The sequence below is a fragment of the Acipenser ruthenus genome, chromosome 40 (genome assembly GCF_902713425.1).
Source record: "Acipenser ruthenus chromosome 40, fAciRut3.2 maternal haplotype, whole genome shotgun sequence".
In the NCBI taxonomy this organism is placed as follows: Eukaryota; Metazoa; Chordata; class Actinopteri; order Acipenseriformes; family Acipenseridae; genus Acipenser; species Acipenser ruthenus.
Window position 1 is genome coordinate 5278870 of NC_081228.1, and position 21604 is coordinate 5300473.

The 21604-nt window shown below is 43.0% G+C and overlaps 2 protein-coding genes across 3 annotated transcripts; one reads left to right on the forward strand and one right to left on the reverse strand.

The window, feature by feature from the left end:
* Positions 1–358: 358 nt before the first annotated feature.
* Positions 359–10163, forward strand: LOC131708080 (protein FAM118B-like). Its single transcript, XM_059010141.1, has 8 exons — positions 359–520; positions 2991–3074; positions 4322–4574; positions 7026–7253; positions 7851–7979; positions 8501–8798; positions 9074–9136; positions 9677–10163. Exons 2-8 carry the CDS (start codon positions 2998–3000, stop codon positions 9688–9690), a joined length of 1062 nt encoding a protein of 353 aa, XP_058866124.1. The 5' UTR covers positions 359–520; positions 2991–2997; the 3' UTR covers positions 9691–10163.
* A 404-nt stretch (positions 10164–10567) lies between these two features.
* On the reverse strand, positions 10568–21417 carry LOC117397285 (signal recognition particle receptor subunit alpha-like). 2 transcript variants are annotated; one of them, XM_033996026.3, is made up of 14 exons: positions 21062–21417; positions 19763–19846; positions 19198–19361; positions 18576–18739; positions 17441–17618; positions 16773–16938; positions 16335–16459; positions 16121–16233; positions 15606–15692; positions 15202–15374; positions 14500–14713; positions 13413–13576; positions 12970–13068; positions 10568–11793 (listed from the first exon to the last, which is right to left on the reverse strand). In XM_033996026.3, the coding sequence occupies exons 1-14, from the start codon at positions 21176–21178 to the stop codon at positions 11665–11667; spliced, it is 1977 nt and encodes a 658-aa protein (XP_033851917.3). In that variant the 5' UTR covers positions 21179–21417; the 3' UTR covers positions 10568–11664. The 2 variants fall into 2 exon arrangements, with proteins under 2 accessions (XP_033851917.3, XP_033851916.3); XM_033996025.3 differs by having other exon boundaries at positions 16773–16941; positions 21062–21416.
* Between the last annotated feature and the right edge of the window lie 187 nt (positions 21418–21604).

The window sequence follows — 21604 nt, forward strand, 5'->3', positions numbered from 1 at the left end:
TAAATTGCATGTAAACGGTAACCCGTGTATATGCTGCTAGGCTATTTGCAACTGGAAGGACCCGTCTGTGGCAGAGCATGGATCAGGCTAGTACTGTACAATTGTGGTCACCTTTTTATTCATCGCCTACACGAAACCCCGCTTTTAATTTCATTGAGGAATGGCTACCACATCACACGAAGCACTAGTCAGGTTGTTTGGGACTAAGATAAACCAACACTGCATTTTGGATTATTTTATTATAAACTAACCTGAAAGAAAGCAGGTGTTTTTGTTTGTACCACAAGCGCTGACTCCTCCCTGCGTTTGAGTTTCGCGTTTTTAACGAGTGAGCCTTTTAGGGACCCGTAATTGGAGTACATGAGTCGACTGTAGCTGTTTTAAAGGGACAGTCGAAGAACCTGCAATGTACGAGTAAATCATGCCAGCTCGTCGGGTAACGTAAAACCGACGAAACAATAAAACTAAGCCTGAAAAAATACACATTTCCAGGAACTCCAGTAACCTTTGAGTGGAAGAGGTGAGTAAATAAATTGTGTTAACCTTAAATATGTAATAATAAATTGACACTTAAGACTTAACGATGACGTCAGTCCTCTTAACAAATATACAGACCATTCACTCACAGAGAGTGACGTACTGTACTAGTGCATACTTAAAAATGTTTGTTTCCACTGATGTAACATTTACATGGACTATATTTCTTAAGTAACAGCATATGCCTGGTAAACCCATACGTTACCATAGCAATCCTGCTTCTAGAGGTTTCTCGACATATATAAACAAAAGTAGAATGGAAGTTTTGAGTCATATTTACATATAGCTGCTTCGTGTTAATAAAGGTGCCGTTTTAAACACTAATGCTAGCTACTAAAATACTATTGCAACTAATATTAACAATAAAAAAGAAGACCACACGGAACTGGAACCTGGCACTCGGGAAGAAGCGGTGATTTACAAAAATGAAAAACCTAACAAACATGACTGCATTATAGTGAGTTCACGTGTGCACTGATTCCCATTAGGTTAACTACGGCGCCGTCTCTATTCGTTTTAACAAAATTAACTATTTTATTATTAAATTATTATATTTGTATTACTGTAAGCGTGTGTTTATTGTTTGTCAAAATCAATTGGTACATTGAACTTCAGTTTACACAATAGGATTCTGAGTGAAAAACTCACAGCAAGTATTTGCCGCAAGCGGTGTACTTCCACGTCGATAAACCCGTTTTAATGATTTCCTTGCTTTCCGTGTCCAAGTTCGTGGTCATGTTTTCTCAGGAGGATGAACCAACAATGCACTTTTAAATATTTGTGACACGAGAGATTGATTATAAGGGGGGAGTGTGTAAAAGCCGGACTGAGACAAAACTGTCCGGACGGGGCAGTAACTGCTCAGATTGTCATAACATAAGCATACATCAATGTATTACTCCCAACCCACACATTACATACCAGCTGGAATGATTATTAAATAAATCGTTCTGCTTCCAGACAAAAACAATAATAATTATCATTTGTGGTGCTGAAGACATCTCCCCGTTTTTTATAATGCAAATTAAGTACGTTTTAAAATCTCTGTGACGTCGCCCTTTGATCTTTTCATTGATTTATCCTGCCAATCGTCTTACTAAAAGTGGCTGTGTGGCTTTGAAGGGAAGGGGTGTGGGGTAGTATTGTTGATTCACTAATCCACAGTTTGTGCTACAAATCCACAGATAAGTATTACTCATTTCAAACGTAACACTTAAAAAAGGGCTAATTCCCAAGGAACTGGAGAGCGTCTTTGGCATGTAGGATGTATGATTTATGATGCTCTGAGCAGTTTTACTGCCCCGTCCGGCCAGTTTGGTCTCAGTCCAGCAGCGTTTGTTAATAAACAAAAACTAAAAGTGGCGGAATGGCCATTCCAGCTGGTATGTAATGCGTGGGGAGGGAGTAAAACATTGAAATATGATTTATGACGATCTGAGCAGTTTTACTGCCCAGTCCGGCCAGTGTTGTCTCAGTCTGGCTTTTACTGATAGCAACTCTAACGTTCTTTTCATGATCCAAAAGTTCGTTTTTATGGGATCTTCTGCAACTAGTCACTGTCCCTGGATATGGTTATACTGCGATTTTAACTAAATATTCATGGCCACATCATTTTACTTTATCTAGCTTCATCACTAGGGGCTGTTGTTTGCACCAGGTATTATGGCACTGCTAATCTGGGGGGGGCACCCAAAGTTTTAGAATAAAGCCTCACAAACGAATTTGGATAGAACGTGTGAGCCAGCAGAAACCAGTTACAGGTTATGAGATACTTTCTAGGTCCTGTGTTGTGTTTGTATTGTATGCTGTCTCCATGGGAGTTCTTGAAAACACACTGTGGACTGATTGCACTGTATCTCCCGATCAGCAGACACCAGGACTGCTTGTAAAAGTTTTCCTTGTGCAGCACCCTGTAGCCGGCAGTGATGCCTGGTAAAAAGGTACTTGTAGCGAAAACATGTCCAACATTCTACAGGTTATTCTACTTCGGGAGGACTGGAGTTTGTATAAATAAGAATCGCTAACCTAGCACTTTAAAATAGTCCAGTATGTTGCATTGCCCAGTTTACGTGCCCCAGTGGTATTTGAGCTGTAAATTGCATGCATGTGCTGCTGCAAGTTAGTCTTAATTATTTTTCTAAATCAAGCTTTTACTGGGTCTTTCTATTCACTGTGATAAAGGATACAAGTAAACTCTTGCACTGAGGAAACACAAAGCCACCAGGCTTGGAACTTCAGGAGACTACGTTTCAGGTCACTGTAAGGCACTTGGGGTTTGATACAGCAGAGTTTCCTCATACTAGATCTCCCGGTCTCCTGGAACCAGGTTTCAAGCCACTGTTCCTGAAGAAGTGGCTTCATGTTCACTCAACTTTAAACTGGCGTTGGAGAAGGAGTCCAGGGGGGTAAAGGCAGCCCCTTGAGTAAGAATATTGTGCTGTGGTTGTGTTTAGGAGCTGGATGGCTTTGCCGGTGGTGCTGAAGGCAGGGAAGCGTCCCGCTCCAGACGATGAAGACACTCCTGACAAGAAACCCAGGTAACGGGAGCAGGGCTGGGGACAATTCCTGCTGAACAGTCCCAATTCCTCTGAAAATCAGTTCCCGATTCCAGGTCCAGTTCCTTCCCAGGACTTTATATTTTAGAGACACAGTCACTGTTGCGATTGTTCAGCTGCTTTCATTTGAAGCCAGTTTAACAGCGACTTCAATTGAAGTAATGTGTTGCTATTGTGAGACGCTCATTTAACAGGATACTGCTAATTACGATCTGGATCAATGGTGTGTTGGAATTGGAATTGATTTGGAAATGGAATTATTGACCCCAGCCCTGTCTGAAAGTGCTGCTAGCTCAGCAATACTCGGCACTCCCAGCACTTCTGGGCATGTTGAACCATGGACCTGTCTACTAAGAAAATCACTTTAACCTTGGTGACCCGGCTATTTATTTATTTATTTATCTGTCACAGGTCGAAATAACTGTTCTGGTTAATTCCCCATGCAGTGGAAAATGAACCAGTTCTGCTGGTTCTGTGGGGTCTGTCTGTCAGTAGTGGTGCTATGAAAATGTAACCAGTAATAAGTGAAATGCAAAACCTGTTCATGTTGGTGAACTTGAGCTTTAAAATCTCTGTGCTGGTTTCCGTTTTCAAATACGTTCTACAGCTCTGGCCAAATGTTTTGCATCACCCTATAGAATGAACTCATTTTGCTTGATAAAGTCAAATGAAACCTGCCAACTGACATTAAGCTAACATATTGAATTGCATACCGCTTTGTAGTTTTCCATATTCTTAACGGAAAACTAAGAAAAATAAATCAATGTGACATTTCAAAATCTAGCATGAAATACTGTACTACTGTTAGGGCTTCTGGTAGACTTGCGATATCATATTGTAGTTTCTTTGATTACATGATGTTAAATAAAAGATGTTCATATATATATATATATATATATATATATATATATATATATATATATATATATATATATATATATATATATATATATATAATATTTTTTAAATTGTTTAAATCCTAAAATTGTAGGTGATGCAAAACATTTGGATAGCTGTATTTTTTTTTTTTTTTTTTTTTTTTGGTCACTGCATTACAGAACTATTAAAAGGAGAATTGGAAGAACAATTGCAGTTTGTTTCCATACTCAAACACACTCCAAAGTTAAAACCCAAACCTGTTTCTCACAATGGTTCTGGGAGGAGACACCTGGCTGTCGACCTGTCAAATGACCCGCGTGGTTCTGACGGGGCGTCTCCCTGGTCCGCAGGAAGCTGCTGCCCAGCCTGAAGACGAAGCGGGCCTCTGAGCTGGTGCTGGTGATCGGGACGGGGGTGAGCTCCGCCGTGGCCCCCCAGGTTCCGGCGCTGCGCTCCTGGAAGGGGCTGATCCAGGCACTGCTGGACGCTGCCAACGACTTCGACCTGCTGGAGGAGGAGGAGAGCCGGCGCTTCCAGAAGAGCCTGCAGGAGGACAAGAACCTGGTGCACGTGGCCCACGACCTCATCCAGAAACTGTCACCGGTGAGAGGCAACGAGGGGGGGCTGGGGGGGGAGGGGAAGTACCACCCCTTCCTCCAAGAAGAGCGACAGCACAGTTTCTTTTAGTATTTAGTATTCTGCCTTGAATTGAATCCGGGGTGATGTGAGTATGCGATGAAGTCAGAGCAATTGCTCCATCGCAATGGAATTGGACTTGTGACAACATCAGTTAGGAATGTACAAGCGGCATGTTGTGTAACATACAGGGGTGGTTTCACAGACCCCAGTCAGCACTAATCTTGGACTACCTTACCTAAGGTAATATTAGGTAGTGCTAATCAGAGTCTGTGAAACCATCAGACAGTATTCAACACTATAATGATCAAATCAAGGAATAAAATAGTACATTCCTGTTAAACATTTATTTGGTAAAATACTGTTTTTTAAGATTTTTTTTTTAAACAGTAAAACTTTCAAACCTGTACAGCCTGCTCCAGAGAGGAGTGGAAAGCATCCAAGCTATTGGGAAATAGAACAATGGGCTCCAATAGAAAGTACCTCCACCCCTTCAGAGCTGGAATAGTCGTTCTGTTATTTAGCTACTGAAAACGGTACACTTCTAGACCAAATTTAGATTTTCAAATTCAAATGTACTTCTTTAACCAGGACATAACCCTTGCGATATATGTCTCATTTACAATGGCAAAACAGAGACAAATCATTCAATAATTCAAGTTTACATGATCCTGGTCTTAGTCAGTATTTACAGGATTGGCAACTGTAAGGTTAGATTTTTTTTTCTTCTTAAAAATAATAAGCCAGTCTTCTTCAAGTAATTTCAATCGAAAGAGTTTTATTCAGGAACAAAGCAAGTACAGAACGGAATTTCAACAGTACTGCAAGCAAACTTGCAGGTCTCCGCAGATGGGATCTTGCGCAACGAAATACCTTTTACAAGCATTAATATAGTGAGCAAATAACCCACTGGGAGTGGATCCACCTAGAGGGAGTGGAAATCTCCTGCTTTCACCAATGAACAGAGCTGGCCCCTCTTTACTGGAGGTGTGTTAGCAGGCGTTCCGTGACGCAGTAACAAAAGTATAGTGCGTCACTTTTAGCAGAAGTTTGTGGTTTAGAACCAGTTTAAGCTGGGTTGATTCTGGTTTGCACATCTGATAAAAATCAGCTTTTTAAACAGATCATGCAAAAACAATGGTCAACTGCCCGAGGTCACAACTGCTCTATGAATCATGAAAAACCAGTTTCTTATCATGATTCTCAGTTATTTTTGGTTTGTATTTGTGAGTGATTGAAAAGGTGTTGTGAAGAGGCTGTTTTTATGTTTGAAACAATGAATTCTGAAGAGGAGACGCCTGACGTAGGCCCATACCTGCTCTAGATCTCAATGTGACCATATTAGACCTGCTTGGTGTTCAAGACGGAAATGCCTTCTGTAAAAAATAAGCTTTACTTATCCTATTAGATCTAATCTCCATACGCCACGCTGCCCTGTTACGTCAATGCTTTTTACAGCAGCTTCTCTTCTGTATTTCAGATGGCAGTTGTCAGGTCCAAACAATGAGGTTTACAGTGTGCAAACACAAATCCAGAGGCTAGCCAGGAACCTACACCTGTCAGTATGTGTTTATGTGAATAGCGCAGTGCAGCCTTCTTTATCCCATTAAGTGCCATTGTTCTCATTTGAGGACAGGCTACTTTGTAAGCATTTTGAACTGACATCTCCCTGTTATTTTAATTCTCTTAAACTATATTATGAGAACTTGCTCTAATTTTGTTAACTGCAAAAGTTAAGTCTAAATGTAATTCTGCAAATACTGTATAGCCCTGTTAATTCTGCAGTGACAGCCCTTCAGATGCTTTTATATAAGCAAAATAAGAAACTGAAGCCTAAAAATGATTGTTCTTGGTGTGTTCCTCCCCCCAGTGCTGATAAAGCTCCGTTTCAATGTGTCGTGTTTCATAGCCGGTGTGAATCTTCACTGGGCTAATTACGGACGCGTCTAACTTGACTGTCCTCAGAATAGGATGCTGGAAATATATGTTGTAAATATTCACTTCTAAAAGACTGAAAACTTTCAGAATGGTAGCATAACTAGAAATGTCAATGACAAACATTTCAAGTTGCCATGGTCAGATGTTATATACAATCTACAGTGTCTCCATAACTTTTATCATTAATCCATCTGGAACTATGGGTTCTGCACTGGCTGTAGAAGAAGCAGAAATGAAGAGATTCATCACTTTCTTTCCCAGGTGCTTTTTGTTATATTAAATGATAATATACAGGAATATTTCAAACAGAATACATGTGTTGCATGAAATTCAGTTGGGAACTAACCAGGTTGCACTGCATCCTGTCATTGATTTATCTGCAAAATGAAACTCGGGTATTTGACTGTGCTGTTGCAGCCCCAGTGCAGCAGTCTAGCGCCAGTCCTGCCCCGTGACGTGACTCTGTCCTGTCCCTCTCAGCGCACTGGCAATGTCCGCTCCACCTTCTTCAAGGACTGCCTGTATGAGGTGTTTGACGGGCTGGAGGCCAAGATGGAGGACTCGGGGAAGCACCTGCTGCGCTCCGTCCTGCAGCTGATGGAGAGCGGTGCACTCGTCCTCACCACCAACTTTGACAACCTGCTGGAGATCTACGCTGCCCACCAGGGCACCAAGCTGGAGTCCCTCGACCTCACCGACGAGAAGAAGGTAACGAGCGCCCGGGGAGCAGGCAGCCACTGGGACCCGGGCGGTCTGTTCACAGAACTAAATAACCCGTTTGCAACTGGTGACCACATTGACATTGCCAGGTTGTGCAGCAAGGTCTGTGCCAGCAGTTTCTCCTTTTATCTGTTCATGCAAGTTCATTTGTTAAGGATGCAATGCTTTTATAGTGCTTTATCCCTTCAGGCGCAGGCGTCGCTTGTTTTGACTCCTTCAGAATGAACTCAGCAGTGTTCCAAATGTTTTTTAAAAGTAGATATTACAGAAGGGTGGTGCTTTTTGACTTGAGTTGTGTACCCCAGAAAACAAAACAGTATTAGCAAATTGGTTACAGGTAGGAGCAATTAATATTCTGTTGTGTGTGTGTGTGTGTGTGTGTTTGTCGTCTTGATAGCTTTATATTCAGTTCAGAAAATGGGAGCAAGCTTTGCGCTCGCATAAAATAAGGGCTCTAAATGTGCTATTCTACTCGTTCCAATGCAAAATAAATGATTTGAACAATAGGAAGCAGCTTTAACTGTGTGCAGTTTGTATGTGTGGGTGCTGGATTGGACCATGTGTTAACTGCTGTTGGTGCTGCAGGTGCTGGAGTGGGCCCAGGAGAAGAGGCGTCTGAGCGTGCTGCACATCCACGGGGTCTACACCAACCCCAGCGGCATCGTGCTGCACCCTGCTGGCTACCAGAACGTACTACGCAACACCGAGGTCATGGTGAGGCCAGGGGAGTTGGGTGCTGGAGGTGTGCGCCAGTGTTTGTAATGTAACCAAAGCAGTAGTGCAGATAGCAAGGCTGATTTGCAAACGTCATCACAAGGTCATTTTAGATTTCATTAGTATGGGGCTGGACTGCCAAAGCTTTGAAAGCCTAAATAACAGCTGAAGACCCTCTTTTCAAGACCTCCAAATTAAATGTGTGAATTGTTCGGTAACTTGATTGGGCTCGTTTTTCTAAAAAAGAAAACGACGCTTATGACAGTGTGGCTATTTGGAGTATAATAATGCCTTGGTAATCTAGCCCCATGTCTTCAAAAGTTGCTAAATACAGCATCCTTACTCCGTGGTAGAATACGTAGTAATACTAAAAGAAACTAGGATTGTTCGACAAACGTTTCAGCTGGAGATCAAATTGTTTGCGAACTAACATTGCGATAACTAGACCGTGTCCAGGGGGTGAGCGGTGTCGGTTCAAGGCGAGGGCCACGGCTCATTCCCGGCACTTGGCTGTGTTGCAGCGGGAGATCCAGAAGCTGTACGAGACCAAGTCCTTCGTGTTCCTGGGCTGTGGCCGCACAGTGGACGACACCACCTTCCAGGCGCTGTTCCTGGAGGCAGTGAAGCACAAGTCTGACCTGGAGCACTTCATGCTGGTGCGGCGCGAGGATGTGGGCGAGTTCAAGAAGCTGCGCGACAACATGCTGGACAAGTGCATCAAGGTCATCTCCTACGGCAACGAGTACGCAGACCTGCCCGAGTACTTTGAGAGGCTGGCCAACGAGATCTGCACCCGCGGCAGCGCCACCAATGGTTGGGGTGGGTACTGCGTCAGGTTTCCGGTAAAACGTGCATGAAAAAAGAATCGTATTCTCATGCACCTGGTTTGGAAAATTCGCTGCCAATTGGCTTTTGAATTATTTAATCACCCTGGTTAAATTGGTACGCAATTCTGAAGGTGAATGCAGGGAAGCTTTTCTTGTTGTGGCATTAACACATTAATGAGCTTGTTCGGTTTCATGGGAACGACTCAAAATCTATGAGTATCTGCGCATCCACAGCCCTAGTTATCAGGATCTCTCCCTCTCTTCCAGGGACCCCTACCCAGGATGATGAACTCCACAATGGCTTTGATTCACCGAGGTGCCCTACTGAAGGTAGGGAAGCCTTCCTTTCTATTGTTTCACTGTCAGCGAAGTCTGTCTCTCAGCTGTCTTTTAATTTCTCCTGCCTTCTGTCATACAGTGATGTCATCTGTGAGCGAATGTTTCTCGACCATGAAATGAAAAACAAAACACACCCTGTAATCTTGTATAGAATTTTGTGCAGCTGCTTATGACGTTTCTATGGAGAGAACTTGATGGGGGATGGCTGTGGCATATGAAAGGTTTTTTTTCATATGGCCCCTTAAATCTAGCAGGTTTCCACCAAACCTCAAAATACATCCAAGAGAAAACCTACCATTAAATGAAGCTGTTTTATTTCATGAAGTGATCTGACCCACAATTGCAGAATGCTCACAAATTGATTTTCCTCATTGAAGCTTTATAATACAGAATTACATGGTGTGTGTAACTGTTTCCCTCCCTTAGATCAAATATTAAAGCCATGTTTTGAAGCTCAGATCAGGGGGTCAACTAGCCGGGTATATAAACAACTACAGTATTTAGATTTGTGTTTCAATCTCCTCTTTGTAGACTGCCATACATGATAGAGGACAAGAGACTGTGTAGATCTGCGATCTCTGCTTGGAGATTACTACACAGAGAGAAGGCCAGTGCGGTGAGCTGCTGATGGGATCAGGATAACATAGGAGCCGTTATGAGAGGAGCCGCAGACCCTCTCTGCCTTGCAGCACCTCAGCGAGGATGACTAAGGAAGGCGCTTTCTACCCCAAGTTATTATTTTCTTCAGTCAATAAGGCTAAACGGAAGCCACCACAGATATACACAAACCTACAATTTTTTAAAGCTTACCTCCCTCCCCTCAATGTGTTTATTTCCTTGCATGCTTGTATACACTACAAACCTGTGGGGTGTTCTACAGCTTTACACAATGCTACTGTCAAAGATTGTGGGATGCAACGGATTCAGTTTTGAGAAGCGGGAATCCAAGCTGGTGATCGGAGGCGCTGTTTTTTAATGTGCAGGGTTTTTATCAAGAAGCCTTTTTTTTTTTTTTTTTTTTTTTCAAATATTGTAGCAGCACTGAGAGCTGTGAACTGAAAAAGGATTTATCTGCAATGAGATGCTCATAGCTGGCATTCACCTGAAACCGGGATCACAGCCTTCTGTCCCTTCATTGGATTAGATTGGAAGTAACCCTTCTGCGTGTATCATTAGAACTGGACTGTGTTTGTTAGCTTCTTGGATTTTAAAATGTATTTTATGTATCAGAATTACTTTGTTTACAGACTTAATAATAAAAAAATGTAAAGAAATCCAGCACTTCCAGTTGTCAAAACCTTAAAGTAAGTCAGTTTACATTTAAAATCAGGTCTCCTCTGCCATACATTGTTTAAAATGAAAGTGGTCTATTTGCCTTGAGAACAGGTCCATATAAAATTGTGTGATAAAGATACACAACACTGGCTATAATAGCAGCTTTATTTAAGAAACGTATTTCATTCTCATAAATTATCACATGTATTTCTCTATATAGCTCTCAATTCTCTCGTATTGCACTAGTGCAGAGGGGTCTGGGTGCATTTATACCTCTATTATACATTTCTATTGATTCCTTCTTATATTTTGGAAGATTAAAAAAAGAAACTATCGCTCCAGCAGCCTTCGTGAAAGGTGTGTGCGGCTGTCGTAAGCCACTGTGGGTTCCATGCGGAGCTGCTGTCCCCAGTAAAGGGAACTGAACTAAGGGTTTGAAAGTAGCTCGATCAATCGCTCACTATCTCCGAGACACTAGTCCTTAAAACTGCAAGAGCGTAAGAGAAAGGCAGACAGGATACCACACACAGGGCTTGTGACATTCCTCATCTGGGATCAGTCTTCTATTACTAATATTATTATTATTACATATGTAACATCTGTTTAGTACAGCATTGGGCACTTTGGAAAGTTTATTAACAATCTTTTACTACAAGGGAAACCAATTCCAGTAAACATGCAGTACCTGCATTCAAAACCCTTTCACCTGCCTTGTTTGGATAATATATGGTCACCCAAAAGCAAGAAAAAAGTGCTTTATTCCCGTTTCTGTCCCGAGTAACACTGTTTTTTACAACCTGGATTGGCAGATTTTAGCTTTGGTCTGGTGACAGATTCAATAAATTAAAAAAAAAATCATATACTCTCTAGCTGCCAAAATCGACAACTGAAACAAACTGTTATACTTAATTTAGAATAGAAGAAAAGTCATTCTAGCATTTATTTATTTATTTTTTTCTGACAGTGGAGATCCTGTTGCTTCTCTCCAGTAATAACGTGGGGCGATTGAGGCACAAGAGGAGGGTAAGCATCTATTGCTCCACAGAGCTGGGATTAGACCCCAGTATCTCTAACCGCTACACCAAACTACCAGCGTAATTCATTTTTTTACTCTCCAGATGGAAAAGCACAAAGCCTGTGTGATTGAGTTTGTAACGATGGGAGCCGCTATAGCAGAAGTGGAATTCTTGAAGCATGTTGCATGTTGGGAAGACGGCAGCACCTCCCGTCCGTGCAGCTTTCATTTAAGCCTTCATGAGGGCGCTGACCACGGCCCTGGCATTGAGGCTGCGCAGGTCGCTGTAGGTCTGCCCAGTGCCCACGAACACGATGGGCTGGCCAGTGATGTAGGTCATAGAAATAGCAGCACCCACCTGGGAGAGAAGAGATACAACAACAAAGGATGTGAATGTGGAGACCTGGTGCAGTCCTGGGGTCTCCCTGCTGATACAGCCCCACTACTGCTGTTCAGAATAGTCTTTCTATATTGAAAGTTTGCACTGCATTTTATTCAACCCCCTTTTTCTATCCTGCAGATGCAGTTGGTGTTACAGCTTGGACCATAGTAAAGATCAATTACTTATATATATATACTCTGTGTGTGAGTGTGTGTGTGTATATATATATATATATATATATATATATATATATAATTTCTTTTTTTACTTCAGGGCTGCTTTTTCAAAGACTTCCTTTTCAAGTTACATATTGAGAAAGAAACGACATACTTGCACTGCCTTAAATTCAATGAAATGAAACACCGGACTGTGTTCTGTTCTAGTTTTGTAATGTTCTCTTAGGAGGAAAATGCTTTGAAAAGCAGCCCTTCTCTTTTGTTTGTGTGATTGATCCCGAGTAGTTTCAAGGTAATAACATTATTGGTCAGAAACAGGAAGAGTTGTACTCTGGATATACACCAGCTACAACTAGATCTAGCCAGGATTACGTTTGCAAGACAGAAAAAAGTGGCTTAAATCCATCTTTAGACATTAACTGCATAGGCCATCTGTTTCCTACGCATCCTTTTAACTGTACAAACACTATACAGAGCACATGTTTTATTGCACATTGATAATTAGCAGCCTTATCAGGAATGAATGTTAGGATTCCAAAAGCAAACAAACAAGGACCCTGGTATTCTATTCAGAAAAGAAACCTCAGCAGCCAAATAAAATAGATATAAAAACAAACAGGCAACTGAAATCTGTCCAGCCACATGCTCCATGTGCAGCAGGAGACAACTTATTTTGTTAAGCAAGCTGTAACTGACAAAAACTAGAAACATTACACAAAACAGTCCATCTGTCTGTGCAATTGTAAGTGCATCTGCTAAAGCCTTCATCTTATCCTCTCCTTTTCTTTTAAAGCTGTATAGTAGCAGTTTGTCGCCACCTGCTGGACATTCACGTCACCATAAAACTGTTTTTTAACTACGTAAAAGAAAAGTCTTGTAAAGTCTCAAGGAGTTAAATTGCTTGCAGATGTTTCTTTATGACGTGCCTTGGCTGTAGTTTAATGTTGCCCAACTAGCCTACAAAGGAAACACACACCTTGTCGTCTATGGTGTCGAACTTGGTGAGGACGATGCCATCAATGATCCGCGGTTTGTCTGACATGGAGTGGTCTGCCAGCGCCTGGTTAAACTTCACCTGTCAACACATCAGCAGGTGCACTTCATGCTTTGTATTAAACCAACAACTGCTTTTTCCAAAACTCCTACCTTTTGCATCCTGATCATTTGAAACCCGAGTGCTCAGTATTTGTACATATTAAATATAAGAGAATGAATGTGTGTGCAGTGGGTATACAGCAGTGCCATAGCCATAACCCAGCTCAAAAGACAACATGGCTACAACAATGAGGATTTCTCTTTCTACAATGTATAGGATTGATCAAATAACGATCTTAATGGGGTTACAGTGTGTCCCCAATCGCTTTGAATGACTGTATTTTTAGTTTCAGTAATGTGGTTGAATGTGAGATTAGAACTCACCAGCTGGTCTACAGCCTCGTTCCCCACCAGCGCTTCCCCCACGAACAGCACCAGGTCAGGCATGTTGACGGCGATCAGCTTGGCGAGAGCCACCATCAGAGGGGCGTTGTCCTGCATGCGGCCAGCGGTGTCCACCAGCACCACATCGAAACTGTGGCTCCGGGCTGAGAGAGAGAGAGAGAGAGAGAGAGAGAGAGAGAGAGAGAGAGAGAGAGAGAGAGAGAGAGAGAGAGAGAGGAGGGGGGGGGCAGGGTTACAATCTGGAAAGGCAAAGCCTCACAGCACTGCTTAGCGACTGTGCTGTCCTATATCCCCTTCAGTCAACTGTACCATGTGACATTTCCTATCTATTAGGGATGGGTCAGTGTAGTCGAATACACGATTACATGGAAAAACTATTTGATTAGCACATTACAGACGTTATTTGCATACTAAACCTAATTCATTATGCAATGCTTGTAACAGCAACATTCTACAGTAAATTTATTGGGTAAACTGCAGCGTACCAAATTCAGTCCACTTGATGGGTCTAACTGGTGGATTAAGCAGGTTTAGTCCACTTGACTGGCCTAAAGTTTTGAATTATTTACAGGTTAATGAATAAACAAAGTAGCTTGACTTGATTCATCCGACTTCAGTGATTAATGGCTAGTTGTAATTGGTAGTAATGTTAAACTACAGTAACGTTGGAATGCATTTTCTATTGTTTTGGCCAGCTTACAATATTTGCACTATTCAGATTATGTTATGAATGTTATTATTTGTTAGAATTAAAACAGAATATTTAGGTTGCACAAGAACATTTTGCACCCTGTGTATTTGAATAGGAAACAATTTGAAATTCCCATCCCTAGCATCTACGTATTTATTTTAAAAGTTTTTTTTTTTTTTTTCCCCCTCCAAAATTATGGCAGGGCAACTTCTCGAACTCTACAGAGCTCGCGCAAACTTTTACAATTTTGAAAAATGCAATTCGAATTCGGGACTGAATCCAGTATCCAGTACAAGCCTGGTAGAAGTACAGCACTGGACTGTTTAACGTTCTGCCCCAGGCACAGTGTCTGCTGTTGTGAGGTGCGCTGGTTACCGTAGGCGATGGCCTCCATAGCGATGCCGGCGGCATCCTTGCCGTAGCCCTTCTCGTAGAGCTGGACCCGGGGCCGCCCCCCGTTCTCCTCGGGGGGGTGCATGGAGTTGAGACGGCGCTGGTGGGTGCGCAGCTGCTCCACCGCACCCGCTCGGAACGTGTCACACGCTGCGATCAGCACGCTGAAGCCGTTCTCAATCAGCCAGAACGAGATCTGCATCGACACAGCAAGGGAGACGACCATTCAGAAAATATATATTCCTGCAGTGATTTAGAGGACAGATCTCAAACCCCAGTGCACTAGAGCAGACTTCAAAGTTATAAGTGTAAAAAGTTGTCAGGATGTTAACAATGAAAAGAAAAATCACAGGTGCAAAATTTAAAGTTGTAGCAACACATGAGGATGCAGAACGCTATATTTGTAGAAACCCCACTACTTACTCTTAACTGGGCATGCTACCTATAGCAATGAGTACCCAATCATGGATATCAAACACAAATACTGTATTATAGGTGCCAGTACCATGAAAGAGTAGTCCAATACAACCCTTTGAGAATAATCTCAAAACATGTACCCCATGAACATCAAGCGATTCCCGAGATACAGCCTTCAGATTATTATTGTTTGTTCTCCAACGCTTTGAACTATGCTAGGTTAGTGAATGCAGTTTTTAACATGAAGAAGGAGCGTGTGGGCCACACCTTGGCCAGGTTGGTGGACTTGCCGACCCCGTTGACCCCACAGAAGGTGACGACGAAGGGCCGGCGCTGGGCCCGCGCCTCCATGACGTCCCGCAGGATATCCACGCGGCGCTTGGGCTGCAGAATCTGAACCAGCGAGTCCTGGAGAGCCTGCTTCACAGTGGAGGTCACGGCTACAGGAAAAGAGGAGGAGAGAGGGAGAGACAGGGGACCTCTGATCAGCACACAGTTATAAACATCCATATGAAAACTATAGCATCCTGGTCCTAGTGTGCAGCGAAGTTAAATCAAAGCACACTATCTTGAACAAACACTTATAAAGCCCTCGATTACATAGATTGTATTTGTAAAGCGGCAGAGACATGATAATGATTTCCGAAGCCAGAGGATGAGTGAATACTCACTGGTGAAGGTGCCCATGACTTTTCCTTCCAGTTTTTTGGCCACAGACTCGCAGAGTTTGGAGGCAATGTCAGCTGCTACATTCTTAGCTGTGGGAGACACAATTGGGGGTTAATACACGGGTCTGTTTGAATCTCGTTGAGTGCAGTGTACCCCACGCTGGCAGCCGGCACATACTGCCACAGGAAGGGGCATGAGAGAGCATTCGTTTCTACAACACACAGCATTTCGAAACATTCCTGCATTCCAGGTACATCGAGAAACAGGTCCTTTGTGACATATTATGCAAAGCGGCTCCGGTGATCAGGCTAAACGCATTCTGACATCCAGGCCCTGTTCAATGAACCCCCAGAGAATGCGACCCGTGATGAGGTGTGTGTAGTGGTGTTTGTGCCTATGAACTTTCCTGGCCATTCTGGCGGACCATGGCTCATAGCTTTAAAAACTATAAGAAGACTACGAGGCTGGGGCCACAACAAGCTTCATCAGAACGAAGGCAGCAGTGCTTGTTACATACCGATGAGGTGGTCTCTCAGCTTGTCCAGCACTGGCTCCATATCTTCCTGGGACAGGCTCTTGGAGCCCACCAGTCCTTTCAGCATGCCGAACACGCCCCTGAAACTCTTCGAGCTGGGGACACAGAGCACACAGCGTGAGAACAACAATCGCACACTCCCTTTGGGAAGGAAATGAGCCATGGCAGGGTAAACGTAGCCCCCACCCCAACCCACCTGCTCTTGCTGGGATTGGCTGCTGCTGCTGCTGCTGACACCACCACCTCTTCATCCTCCTCCTCTTCCTCGCTGCTCTCGTAATCCACTGATCGCAGGTCTCCCTTCATCTGACCAAGCTGCTTCTGCAAGAGAAAGAGACGGTGTTTAAGAACACAGCAACACAGCGACTTTCAAAATGTAGAAGTGAGAGGAGGGCATTCAGACCATCAGCAGCTGGTTGTTAACAAATTCGCAATGATTCAAGACAGTCCAGAGCTTGGGAACGTGATGAGCTGGATGTACAATTAATCTTTTAGCTTAATGGTTTACTGTTGTTATGTTTTTATATATCCCCTTTTATATATCCCCAGACACTAGTTGAATGCTGTATAGAACATATCTATGTGTGGAGATGTGTGGTGTTCAGGCAGAGCCTGCAGACTGACACACACATACCAGGTCTTCAGCGTTGTCCTTGGTGGCAGGCAGTGTGTCCTGGGACCCGTTCATGTCCTTGTTGCTGTAGTCCAGTTCCTTGGTGTTGGTGCCCCCCATCACCCACTCGCGATTCCCCTTCACCCGCTGCAGCTTCTCGGGCTTCGGGGACTTGCTGCTGCTGCTGCTGCTGAAGAGAACAGACAGCCCCTTAGAAAAGTGACCCACGGTGAAGGCTCAGCAGTGTAAAGCACAGGTAAGAGAGGTATGGGCAGGAACCGGCAGCCCTGTGCATCACAAGCGAGCATCTAAAACACAATGCAGATTTTAACCTCATCTCACCGACAGGGGACTGAACAGAATCTGCGATGGCAGTGTATCACACAACACTGCCCGTTACATAAAGCATATTAATAAACTTAACAAACCAGGGTAAACTATGGTAAATGCATTGTAAAACTGCAAAAATACCATGGTAAACCTTTATAAGGAGTCAGATTCGACACACAGACTACATTCACACACAAGCAACTACAAGATGCCACAACATCTTCTCAGAGAGAAATAAAACCATGTGTACGTCCTCATACTCAATGATCGGCCGCTCTAGTTTTAATCACACGTTGCAATTGTTTCACTTCTTTGAAATCGCCCCTGGGAGTCCAGGGTTTCAGCTGCACTCTGCACACCTTGGTTTCTTGGCACCTCCTCCTCCCATACGCCTGAAGAACTCCTGCTGGTTCCTCTTGATCTCTTCGGGGGTCAGCCCCTCGTTTCCATTCTCTTGCAGTTTGGGGGAGCTCTTCTTGGGGAGCCCTGATTGTGTCCCACCTCTGGTGGAGTCCCCGTCTCCCTCAGCTGCTGAGGCTGGAGAGAAACACGTCACAAGCATTTTACTTAAACAATCTCCAAGCACAGCCGAGTGCTACTGTCTTGAAAGACAACTGCATGCTTCAATTACATGTTCCCAGTTTTCAGTCACTCATGTAGCATAAAGTCAGTTTTAGTCAGTGGTATATAAATGGCTTTTCAGGCTTGTCTTCATTTTACAGACAGCTGTATATGAAACAGCTTGGCAAGTCTCACATAGCTGAAGTACAAGCAGGACTGGGCTCAGTTCCACTTCTAATTCCTTTTTAGACAAGAGAAGGAGATGCGATACCTTTTACTGGACTGACTAAACAATAATTAATCACTTTCAAGACCTCAAAAGTCTCTTCTTCAGGTGAAAGTAAGAAAGAGATTGATGAATTCCTTTTTAAAATCCATTCCCAATTCCAATTCCCATTCCCTTGTAATCAATTCCAACACATTATTGATCACAATTGCAATTATTATTATTATTATTATTATTTATTTCTTAGCAGACGCCCTTATCCAGGGCGACTTACAATTGTTACAAGATAGCACATTATTTCACATTATACAGATATCGCATTATTTTTTTTACATACAATTACCCATTTATACAGTTGGGTTTTTACTGGAGCAATCTAAGTAAAGTACCTTGCTCAAGGGTACAGCAGCAGTGTCCCCCATCGGGGATTGAACCCACAACCCTCTAGTCAAGAGTCCAGAGCCCTAACCACTACTCCACACTGCTGCCCAGAATTAGCAGCATTCTGTTAAAATGAACTGCTCACAAATTACTTACATTGAAGTCACTGTTGGTCAATCGCAAGTCTCTAAGATATCAATTTCAATTCCAATTTCTTCTAAGGAATTGCAATTGGAATTGTGAATGGATTTTTAAAAAGGAATAAGAATTGAAAATCAGGAATTGACCCCGACCCTGATTACAACAAATCAAACACTGGCACTCACCCTCCTTTTTGGCATTTTTGCTTTTCTTGTTGCTCTCCTTCTCCTTTCCTTTCTCCCCTCCTCTCGTTTCGATCATGGACTTCACAGTCTTCTGGGATTTCTGTGACTGCATGAAGGTCTTCATGGGGGCAGGAGCGCACGCTTTAGTGCTCTCCTCAGCCTCCCTGCGAGAGAGATGAGAGGTCAGGGTGATCAGACTGCCTGGACACAAGCTCTGGAAAGATCTGGGCTGCAAGCCTGTGAAAGCTGCATACCCCACTTAGGCTGGTCGCCTTTGATTCTCATGCTGAGGGAACACAAAGCCACTTTGAGGCTTAGTTTCAAGAGACTAGGTTTCAGGCCACTCTATGGTACACCAGGGAACTTGGGATGTGATACAGCAGGGTTGACTTAAACTAGGTCTTCTGGAACCAGGTTTCAAGCCACTGTTCCTGGCTTTGTGATCCCTCAACTTAACAGATTTTTTTAATTCGGAAGGAATGTGGAAACTTGCATTTATAAAGCAGCACTGTTAAGATAACACTTATTACAAATACCTTCAGAAGCAAAAGTGATCAGGTATACCTCTACGGTGAGGCTGCCTGGGCTATGCAATAAAGTGTATAAACTCGCATTTCCTTACCGAAGCAGTTGTTGGAAGTCATCCTGGAACTGGAAAGAACCGTTAAGCAATTTCATCGCCCCTTTCTGTTCGAGCTGATTCTTATAGCGATCCCGGAAGCGGAGCTGCACGTCGTCCAGAAACTTATCAACGTACGTCAGCGTCAGGATCTTCTGGAACCCCACCTGTAGAGAGCAGAACACAGAAACACCCCGTGTGCTCGTCTGACCTAAACATTATGCTTTGAAATCTACTGTTTTTAAATGACAGTGCATCTTTTAGAATCATAATTCCATTCCACATGATGTGTGTTACACACTCTACTGCATTTTAATGTAGGCTGAAAACTTGGTGTGACACATATTTACAAAGTTATATAGCCAAAAGCTTCCTCAAGGAAAACGTTTTTTTTTTATTAATAAGGAGTGATTTCCAGCGTCATTAATGCTGCTGTAACTCACAATGTGTTTTTTTGTTTCTTTTCATCACTGGGGTCAGATAGAACATGCTTATCACAGAACATACTTCCCGATTGTGATTTGAAGACAGGTCGATGTACAAATCAGAGGCTGCATCTTTGACTCACCACAAACACGAGTTCAAACTCGTTATCCAGTTTATACTTCATGCTCAGGGCATCGTGGATGAATAAGTTACTGCCACTGCGTTCCTAAAAAATAAATATACATCAAATAAAAAAGGACATCATGCTAAACATTTCACTTTGTAATAATGGACTTCAGGTAATATAAAGTAAATCGTTTTTAGAGTCACTTTACTGTGTTACAGGCCCATACAGCACCTAAAAAGCTAATATACTGGACAACTAAACTGCAAGGCGCATATACACTGACAGACAGAACAAACTGCAGCCTGGGGCCCTTGAGCAACACTGTGCTTCAGAACGTCCCATATGAAAGACTATATACACACTATACATTATACAGACAGTTACAACCCCCCCAACAGTACACGTGATAGCTGTAAGCAATGCCAGCTGCGTGACCACATCTGCTTCTCTTATAAGAACTACAGGCTCAGCATGGTTCTAAAGAGGATTCTCTGGACTGAGTAAACCACATTTTAACAGGGGAAGTGGTCACGCGTCCACCAGTGTGTATACATGCATATGGCAGGTGTTTGAATGAAATGTCTATCTAAAATAGTTGCATATGTTGGGCTATCTACCCCCACCGGATCTCTATATTGACACGTAGCGCTCAGTCATGCTGTATTATTCAATCATTCAATTCCATTCGCTTTAAACGTAATTATTTACTGTATTTTTTTTTTCTCATGTGGAATTTGCTCTTATTTTCTACTGATTGTATTGTATTTTATAACTGCTCTTATCGGTAATGCGATACTTTGTACTGTGATTCTTTGTATTGTGATATTTTGTAACTGTAAGTAACTGTCTGCTAAGGAATAATAATAATAATAATAATAATAATAATAATAATAATAATAATAATAATAATAATAAAGTGGCGGTAGCGCAAGATCACAACTGCGGTTTTTATGTTTTTCTATTTCTTTTACCTGCAGACAGATCTGTAAAAGACACCAAATAGACCGTAATTATGAAAAAAAAAAAAAAAAAAATCGTGATCACACATCATCACACCGGAAAACAACATGCTGTGATCTAACCAGACCCGGACCTGCTGTTGTTAATCCTCTCGATCGCCCCATCACGTGCGATTACTATGGTTTCACACAGAAGAATATAACATAACATGCAAACTGGAAGCTCCTGCCTTTCGTTCCTGGCACAGCCTGGCAGTGGACCCCCACAGGCCGGCTAGAGCCAGAACAGGAACCGCTGGCCGCTGACGTGCACAGCTGTCACCAGGGCAACCCCGGGCCTAACTCCATCTCTTACCTGCAAGATGACAGATCGGATGAGCGCATTGACGGGCCCGGTGAAAGATCCATTCACGCCCTGGAAACACCACAAAACCAGACCCCCCTTGCTGAAGATGGTAAAGAAATCCAACATCTTGCCACCGTTTAATTACTGCCCCTAACTACGGTAAACAACAACAACAAAACACATACAGCAATAAATACACCCCCTACGCTGACTGGAAGGTACAATTAAACGGTCGTTTCGTTTTATAGAAATTAATATTTTATAAAGTTAAAATAAAAAATGATTAGTGAGGCTACCCCAGCCTCTATGTCTCCCAAAGACACGTCAGTGGCAACTCTGGGAAATGACGTTTCATTCCCTGTGTGTTGAAGTCCAATTCCGGCTCCTCCTCCCGCTCTCCCCTCATCACGTGACGAGGGAGCAAAAGCCCATTTTAACCACACGCTTTTGTTCAAAGTGGTTATACCTTCAAAATGACCGAGCCACAACCTCGTCACATGAAACTGGTCGACTTCCTACGTCATCCTTCGTTTCTTCTGCAAACCCGATGCT

What these genes read in the sequence shown, in the direction of transcription:
- LOC131708080 (XM_059010141.1), top strand. Translation starts at nt 2,998, where the DNA reads ATGGCTTTGCCGGTGGTGCTGAAGGCAGGGAAGCGTCCCGCTCCAGAC. An exon ending in ACCTCACCGACGAGAAGAAG is followed by an intron (nt 7,254 to 7,850) that starts GTAACGAGCGCC and finishes TTGGTGCTGCAG; the next exon opens with GTGCTGGAGTGGGCCCAGGA. An exon ending in CAGCGCCACCAATGGTTGGG is followed by an intron (nt 8,799 to 9,073) that starts GTGGGTACTGCG and finishes CCTCTCTTCCAG; the next exon opens with GGACCCCTACCCAGGATGAT.
- LOC117397285 (XM_033996025.3), bottom strand. Translation starts at nt 21,178, where the DNA reads ATGTTGGATTTCTTTACCATCTTCAGCAAGGGGGGTCTGGTTTTGTGG. An exon ending in AGTTTGAACTCGTGTTTGTG is followed by an intron (nt 19,362 to 19,762) that starts GTGAGTCAAAGA and finishes TGCTCTCTACAG; the next exon opens with GTGGGGTTCCAGAAGATCCT. An exon ending in TCGACACCATAGACGACAAG is followed by an intron (nt 11,794 to 12,969) that starts GTGTGTGTTTCC and finishes CTTCTCTCCCAG; the next exon opens with GTGGGTGCTGCTATTTCTAT.